General features: G+C 36.6%; 1 protein-coding gene across 1 annotated transcript; it reads left to right on the forward strand.

Moving 5' to 3' along the window:
- The first annotated feature begins 193 nt into the window (after positions 1-193).
- LOC106407401 (phosphoribosylformylglycinamidine cyclo-ligase, chloroplastic-like) lies at positions 194-2,168 on the forward strand. The gene is made up of 8 exons (XM_013848257.3): positions 194-616; positions 711-805; positions 886-987; positions 1,050-1,109; positions 1,190-1,362; positions 1,435-1,537; positions 1,623-1,781; positions 1,858-2,168. The coding sequence occupies exons 1-8, from the start codon at positions 325-327 to the stop codon at positions 2,029-2,031; spliced, it is 1,158 nt and encodes a 385-aa protein (XP_013703711.2). The 5' UTR covers positions 194-324; the 3' UTR covers positions 2,032-2,168.
- Positions 2,169-8,864: the final 6,696 nt, after the last annotated feature.

Below are 8,864 nucleotides of genomic sequence, written 5' to 3' on the forward strand. Positions count from 1 at the left end.
TTCTTATAATAAACTCTCTCCCTTATACTAGTGTTATTCGCTTCCTACGGGTATCAAATTCTACTCTTATTTAAATTTTTCGATACTATAAATTATAAGTTATTTCTTAACAATACAGTAGTTGTTTGCTCTTTTCAGGTTCAGGTGTTAATCGTGGCAACAAAAAAAATATGAAAAAGGGGTCGTGTTATTAGGGTTTTAAAACCTTTATGATTTAATTTAGTTTACCTTTTGGTTTTATTCTCCCTCGTTCAGACACAAACTCTCTGTTCAGTCTTTTCCCGGCGTCGCCTTCACTCTACTCTTGTTGTATTGTATTAAGCCATGGAAGCTCGGATTTTTCAGTCTTCTCCTTCTTCTTGCTGCTTCTCCTCCGGTTCCATCAACCGACACCGTTTCTCCTCCATCATCTCACCATCTCCTAACCCTCTCTCAGTCAGCTTTCCCCAAAAGACAAGAACAACAAGGGTTTTATCAATGTCGAAGAAAGATGACAACACCGAGAGTCTCAGTTACAAAGGCTCAGGTGTAGACATCGATGCCGGGACTGAGCTCGTTAGAAGAATCGCTAAGATGGCTCCTGGAATCGGCGGCTTCGGTGGTCTCTTCCCATTAGGTACACAACAACACACACTATTAAGCAAAGCTGCAAACTTTTCACCTTTGAGAATGTTTTAAAGTTTTCTTTTTAATGATTTGGGTCGGAGCAGGTGATTCGTATCTCGTAGCTGGTACGGATGGTGTAGGGACTAAGCTTAAGCTGGCCTTTGAGACTGGGATCCATCACACCATTGGAATCGACTTGGTAACACTATCAATAACCCCGTCTTGTGTGTGTGTGACTTTTTGTTGGAGACATTCATTGTTTTTGTTCCTTTTTTGCAGGTTGCTATGAGTGTGAATGATATTGTTACTTCCGGTGCTAAGCCTCTCTTCTTCCTAGATTACTTTGCTACTAGTCGTCTCGATGTTGGCCTTGCAGAGAAGGTATTGGTTGCTTTCATCTTTTGCTCTTTAGGACTTGATAGTCATGAAGAGTGTCTTTCCAGGTTATTAAAGGGATTGTTGATGGTTGTGGGCAATCAGACTGTGCTCTCTTAGGTGGAGAGGTATGTTTCACATTTTAGAACCCAAGTCATTGCTTAGTTTATTTACATTCCATAATCTTGGTTTGGTTTGGTTGTATTAGACTGCGGAGATGCCTGACTTTTACGCAGAGGGAGAGTACGATCTCAGTGGGTTTGCAGTTGGGATAGTGAAGAAAGATTCTGTTATAAACGGAAAGAACATAGTTGCTGGAGATGTCCTTATTGGCCTCCCATCTAGTGGTGTTCACTCCAATGGCTTCTCTTTAGTAAGAAAGTAAGTTTATTGGCTGCATTCAGATACTTGGTTACTTGCAAGTTACAACTAAAAGACCACAATTGTTTGCAGGGTGGTGGCTCGAAGCGATCTTTCGCTGAAGGATGAGCTTCCTGGTGGATCAACTACCCTTGGTGAAGCTTTAATGGCACCCACTACCATTTATGTGAAGCAGGTTGAGTTTTTTTTTCTTCTTTTGTCAACAAAAAGTTGAGTATAATCACATATGTTACCAACTCTTTCTCTCTCTATATCCACAGGTACTTGACATAATCAGCAGAGGAGGAGTGAAAGGGATAGCTCATATAACAGGTGGAGGTTTCACAGACAACATCCCTCGTGTCTTCCCTGACGGTTTAGGTGCTGTTATCCACACTGATGCTTGGGAACTTCCACCATTGTTCAAATGGATCCAACAGGTAATGAGATCATTCAAATAACTCTTAAGGATGTAAGTTTTTCAAATGTTTTGATTGTTGGTGCTGTTATTTGAAGTCTGGGAGAATAGAAGACAGTGAGATGAGAAGGACGTTTAACCTGGGAATAGGGATGGTTTTGGTGGTTAGCCCAGAGGCTGCTTCGAGGATACTTGGTGAAGCCAAGAATGGAGACTATGTTGCGTATCGTATTGGAGAGGTTGTAGATGGTGAAGGTGTGACATATCATTAGATCCATGTTTGTGTTATTGTTTACCAACCATCAATGTGTTCTGAATTAGGACCGTGCGAACTGTGTTTCAAGTTTTGTGTGAGAGAAGATGTGACCACTTTGTTTCACGAGTTTTAATCCATTTTTGTTGCCGTTAATTGTTTATATACACCATTCATGTCATGTATCTCACCTCGCTAAAACTCATTATCTTTATATGCTTAGTAAACCAACAAAATAAGAAAATAAGTCAAATTGTGTCCCAAAATCAACATTATAATGAGCCAGTTTCAAGGCTCCTCGGCGCGCCACGTCAGCATTTTGTGTATTCCATCTTTAAAATAAGTGAAAAAATGTCAAGCACATGGTTCGAACCCGGATTATTAACATATAAACACCAACATTTATACCACTTACTCTATACATTGATGACCAAAACTAATATGTATTTATGAAGGTCGGTTTAATCATATCCCACAAATAAATAAAATGGTTTACAAATCACGTTCTCTATTATTTGCTGATTGATTTGTGGGCTTATTTTTTAAACTCGCTAGCCCATCTATTACATCAGCTTATACATTTGATTAAAGCCTAAGCCTATCTTAATAAACCATAAAACTGGCCCTAAAAAGCCTGCAAGTCGTCAGCTCTTCGTCTTCGACTGAGACCTATGGTTTTCCCAATCATGCGCCTCCCCTCCAATACACAGACGCTACTGTCTAAACTTCTCCAATCAAATCCATGGAACTCTTAGTCTCCCTATATCTCTTCATCTCCCCCTATTTACGCATACCATCAAAAACGCTAGCGTCTCATAACTGATACGAACGGCTTCGCTATATATAGGTCATGCTAGATCCAGGAGTCCAACCTCTCATATCTACCATCACTGTTTTTTTTTCAATTGTTGAGCATGTCTGTCTCTGATGCTATTGCCGTCCTCCCCACCACCTTCAACGCTCTCCGCCTTTGTCGGTCTTCTCAAGTTTGTTGTTGGCCGTCTCCTCAGCTACTGGGATCCCCGTAACATCAATAAAAATGGTAAATTTATGGGAATCACCCTCCTTTTGCTAGAAGAAAAGGTACCGTCATCTTCACTCTAACATGAATGATTTATTCCTTCCATATTTCATAAAAACTAAAACTATTGGTCTACGTATTTAACTCTTCTTACCGACAATCTTTACGGACATCAGCGATCGTAGATGATAGGTTTGAAGTTGGAAGATGGACAGAGGTTCGATCATCCCCAGGCTCTTGCAAACACAAACTTAGAACCCAAGGTATAGTTTTATATATCACAGTCAAATTTCTCCAACGCCGTACATTCATATTAGCTACTGATTCTTAATTCCATTTGTTAACTTTCAGATGTTGTTGGCCAAAAATGTTTTCTGCTAGGCACTGACTTAAAAAACACCTCAACAACGACTCGACTTATGGTATGTTTTAATCTCATTGACCCAAGCCCGCTTTCACATAGTTCTCATGTTTTTATCCATTTGCTCCTGCTTTAAGAAAACTTATATAATCTCATACACCAGTACGGTGGTCGTGTACTTGCTTTGTGTGACTGACGATGATGCGGCCCCTTTAGGGGTCTTATGAACTCAGATGATATAACCCAGTTTGTCATGGTGGTCACCACGGTCAGTCCAAAAAATATTTAGAGATAGTCATCTATTTTTTCTCAAAAAACATGTTGATGCTAAACAATTTCTGCTGAATATAGTACTTTCATGCATATATCTAACATAATAACATCATCTAATATAACACACACGTACAAATGTGTTTCAGACTGCCAACAGCAACAAAACTCCAGACGTGGACTCCCAATCTATACTACCAGCAGCAACTGTTAGCTACATGGTTCATGTGCCCAGGAGAGCCGAAGAAGTTGATGAAGCAATGCCAAGCTTTGAAAACGAAGAAAAGAGGCACGTGAGTGATTGTTTCAAGTCCATCAAACCGTCATCCCCACTTAGCTTATGTGTCAATGAAATAACCATTTTCTTATGTTTTTTCCTACTTTCAACTTTGGTTGTCTTTAATTATCTGCAAACTATCTTCCACCAGGAGAAGAGTTACTTGGTTTTTAAATAAAGGGGAACGTTAATGGGTCTTTGCATTTCGAGAAAATAAGCATGTCTTTTGCTTCATGCATGAGAACATGTTCAGATAGTTACATGGCATCGACGTTAAACAATGCAACAAAGAAACCAACTAAAATCCAATAGTCACCAAAACAAAACAAAAACCCAAGAAAAAGTGACACAAGCACACCATCATATGTTCCTCGGTGGAAATTGGGATGCAGACAACTAAATACAAAAATATATATGTATCAACTGATATTCGTTCACAAAGCGTCCTACACGTAATCAACAACAAACAGCTGCCTCCCTACTAATTCCACCACCTCCGACCCTCTGCTTTGCCAAATAATTACACGCACCAATACAAGTGTAAGAACAACATAACTAACAATGCTAACACTAAGTAAAACTGAACAACAACAACATACACAAATAACCCCGCGCAAGCGCGGGGCTCAGCCTCTAGTTAATTGAATGGTGTACGACAATTGTACCTACGAAAATGTGAAGATTTAGTGGAACAGGAACTTCAGAGGCTTAATATATCTTATGAAATATCTTTGAGCTTAACGTCTTTGGTTTCAGAGTTGGTCTATTTTCCTTCTACTGATGGCTTCTTTATAAATAACAAAGTAATGATCTGCGCCTCACACGAAATGAAAGTTTATAAATTAATTGATAAATATAATATATAAAAAATAGCTGATTTAAGTATATTATTTTTCATCATTATAAAACACAGTATATATAACTCATGATTCATGTTATTGAGAATATCATATGAATAGTATTGGTGTTTTTATTTACATTAAGATCCGCAACACCAACCAAAATTCCATGTAAATTTGAGTGATATTTTTAAAACATTATAAAATGATTAAATACCAGTTAAAAATATGACTACATAAACATACTATGCAAAAACTTAACCAATCTATGATTATAATTTTTCTGTAACTATTTGAACATCTTAAAAGGTCTTTCTCATCTAGTATTTTTTATTGTATATTCAATTTACATATTTTTACATAAATCCACAACACCAACCAAAGTTCCACATAAATTTGAATCATATTTTAAAATCATTATAACATGATTGAATACCGTTTAAAAATATTACTACGTAAACATACTATGCAAAAAGTTAATCAATCAATGATTACAATTTTTTGGTAACTATTTGATCAGTTGTTCTCTTATGTTCAATTTACATATTCTTACATTAAAGTTAATACAGGCTATGTTTTTTTTAACCATGTTTTTGTTATGAACCAGATCGTGGATGGTTCATAACCAAGAGATTATGATTTGTAATCTTTCCATTTATCTATGACGGTGTAATCTTCAATATAAGGAACCTCTATGTTATGAATAAAGATAGACTTTTCCATTACTTTCACAACACGTTATCGGCACGAAACTCTAAATCCCTAAGCTAATATCCAAATCGAAAAACCTTAAAGCCCTAACCCTAGCCGGCGATCCGACGAACCCTAAACCCCGATCGCGTCTCTTGTTCCCGCATCTATTCCAGCTCGCGTCCCGTTTGTGTCCAGCTCGCGGCTCAACTCCTTTGGTGGTCCGATTCAACAATCATCTAAGGTTAAAAGGTAATTTAAAACCTAAGAACCCATAATCGAACATGGATTGATTGATAAAGAATGAAACCCTGAAACCCTAATCGTTATGAATCAAAACCATAGGGTAATATATCAAAAATCCTAATTGATTAAATCGAAGCTCTAAAAGTTCGATACCCCAAACCCTAAATCATGTTCCTACATGATTAAAACCCCAAATCGGTTTTTACAAGTTAAAATCCGATAAACCCTAGCCCTATATCTATAAACCCTAAATAATATAAGTATCAGAATTAATTATACTATAATTATCAAATCACATATTAAAACCCTAATCGAATATTTTGAAATCAAAACTGTTTTCGATTTTGATCATTAAGGTTTTAAATCTGATTGAATCTGATGCTATGTTGCTAGAATTGTTTGACCGATAACTTGATAGATTTATTTTCTCATCCTGCTTGGTTAATTGTTCATCTGATTTAAAATTGTTTAAACCTACCAGCCTGTTAAAACATTGATTGAATCCGATAGGTTTCTATCTTGCTTTGCTTATATAATCCGATAGGTTGATAGATTGATTGAGGTTTACATGTTTAAAATCTGAATGATCTGATTGCATGATTCTTGAGGTTTAATATCATCTGCTATGATTGATAGTTTTGTAATCTGATATGTTTTAAATAGAAACCCTAAATAATCCATATGATAGGTTATATTGATTCGATTTGGATGTCTTTGAGAATTGAGAATCCGTATGCTAGGTTGATAGATTCATGATAAAATCTAATGTCTTGAGATTTAAGATCGTATGCTAAGTTCGATTTTATTGATTGATCTGATTAGAAATCGTGAAACCCTAATTCTAGTCCTAACCTTAATCCGCATATCTGAAACTTGAAACCCTAAATTCGTTATGCTTATGAGTTCTATTATATTGATTGATCTGATTATATGTTTTTGAGGTTTGATAAATTCGGATACTAGATAAATTATTTACACAAAGTTTATGCTAAATACCAATCAGTCTTGAAACTGATTCATTGAAATTCATGCTTGAAATTTATATTCTAGTATTGATAAAATCAGCCTTGAAACTGATTGAGTAATTAATAAATATTTTTACTAGTCTTGCTAAAATCCATTGATTGTTAAACCCTAATTGCATGATTAATTGAATCCGTTTTTGCTAGTCTTGATAAACCTTAATATTATGAGCACATAGAAATAGTATTGCTGAGACTTGCTAGAAATTGATTGATTGATTAAATGCCTTTAAGATTGATAGTTTCATTGTCCCCACAAGATTGAAATCCGAATTGAGTGATATATGATTTGAGATGTCAAAAATCAACTTGGATTTTGCTGCCCTAAATCTCACAGGAGATAATTATTTGAAATGAGCACTGGATACTGAGTTTATCCTAAAGTCAAAGGACTTAGTGAATGAATCACAAAAGGCGATAATGCCAAATGAGAAAGATTGATACATGGCAATATTAATTATTAGCCATCATCTTATTAAGAGTCTCAAAGATAGTATCTGACTATAGAGAATCCTTTAGACCTTTGGACAGAGTTAAAAAATCGAGATATGATCACCAAAGAATGGTGTTATTACCAGAGGCCCTATTTGATTGGAGGAATCCCAGAATCCAGGACTATAAGTCCGTGGATGAGTCTATTGCTAGGTGGGAAAAATAATGGATTACTGATGAGAAACAGTTAATTGAGACCTCCTGGATTAACCCCATTACCTGATACCAATAAGGCCGCAGAAGAAAAAAAAAGGTAACTACGTCCAGAATGATAGACCACACCGCCATGGCCGTGGAGGGTGGAAAGGACGTGGCCATGGCCACTATAACACATTTGGCCGTGGGAATCACTATGGCAGAGGCCGTCAGTATCAACCCAATTTGAGCCATGGTCAAGGCAGTGGCCGTGGTATATCCTTTAAACCACAAAGCTCGACCAAATCAATGTGCCATAGATGTGGAATGGGGAACCATTGAGCTAAGATATGAAGGACTCCCAAAGAGAGTCTGAAAGGGAAGAATCCTGAAACCCACTTGGTCTATAAAGATTGTGAAAATAATTTCGAACATGATCAAGATGATCTTATGGAATATGAGACTTATTATTGCCTAAAAGAATCAAGTTGATAATCTGATTTCGACATCAAACTTGTGTGATTGCTTTGCTTGTATGCTTTCTCTGATTTTTATCTCCTTGAATTTATTTCTATTACATTGTCTGCTTAGATTAAATGAATGAATGATTTTTCTATATGAGTACACTGAAAAACGCCAATATAAGTACTAAAGCAGGTATCGTCAGTCTGAAAGAAGAATATGGCTAGGCTAATATATTATTGCCTAAGGGTATGCATCTAGAAATCAGTAATGCCTTATATTCACCCAGCTCTAAGAGCAAGAGAAACCTATTGAGTTTTAAAGATATAAGAATGAATGGTTTCCATATTGAAACAATGGGCGAAGGAAACAAAGAGTTTCTTCAGATATATGTATAAAATCGCCCAAAGCCATAATATGTCCTAAAGACTATACCTGCATTCTCTACTGACCTAGACTATGCATAGACCAGTATGATAGAGGCTAAAAGCCTGCGAAAATATACACTTTTTGGCACAACCGAATTGGCCATCCTGGTCCAAACATGATGCAAAAATTGATATTCAAAAGGCACACATTAAAAGATAAGAAGAGTTATCCCAAAGAATCTCACGTGTGTAGCATGTACACAAGGGAAACTCATTAGGCCATCACCAGTAAAATGGCTACGAGCTCATTTTTCATAAATAAAGACTATATGTCTAGATAATACTGGTGAATACATGTCTCAAGCGTTTAAATGATTATGGTATGTCCATGGGGGTAAATGTGGACATTTCTGTGATACATGTCCATACCAAGAACGGCTTAGCCGAAATCTTTTAAAACGCAAATAGCTGATTGATAGACCATAACTTATGAGGTCAAAACTCCCATTCACAGCTTGGGCCACACGAAATTTACATGCACCTAAGTTAATATGAATCATGCCATTTAGTGAGCATAGATATCCCCTATCACAATTATGAAAGGGTCAAGAGCCATAAGACATTTGGATGTGCTGTCTATGTACTAATTGCTCCACCACAGAGAACTAA

This window comes from Brassica napus, chromosome C6, assembly GCF_020379485.1.
Source record: "Brassica napus cultivar Da-Ae chromosome C6, Da-Ae, whole genome shotgun sequence".
Lineage (NCBI taxonomy): Eukaryota > Viridiplantae > Streptophyta > Magnoliopsida > Brassicales > Brassicaceae > Brassica > Brassica napus.

Coding starts and splice junctions, on each gene's coding strand:
- LOC106407401 (XM_013848257.3), top strand. CDS start 325: ATGGAAGCTCGGATTTTTCAGTCTTCTCCTTCTTCTTGCTGCTTCTCC. Junction 806..885: donor ACACCATTGGAATCGACTTG/GTAACACTATCA, acceptor CCTTTTTTGCAG/GTTGCTATGAGTGTGAATGA. Junction 1,782..1,857: donor TGTTCAAATGGATCCAACAG/GTAATGAGATCA, acceptor TGTTATTTGAAG/TCTGGGAGAATAGAAGACAG.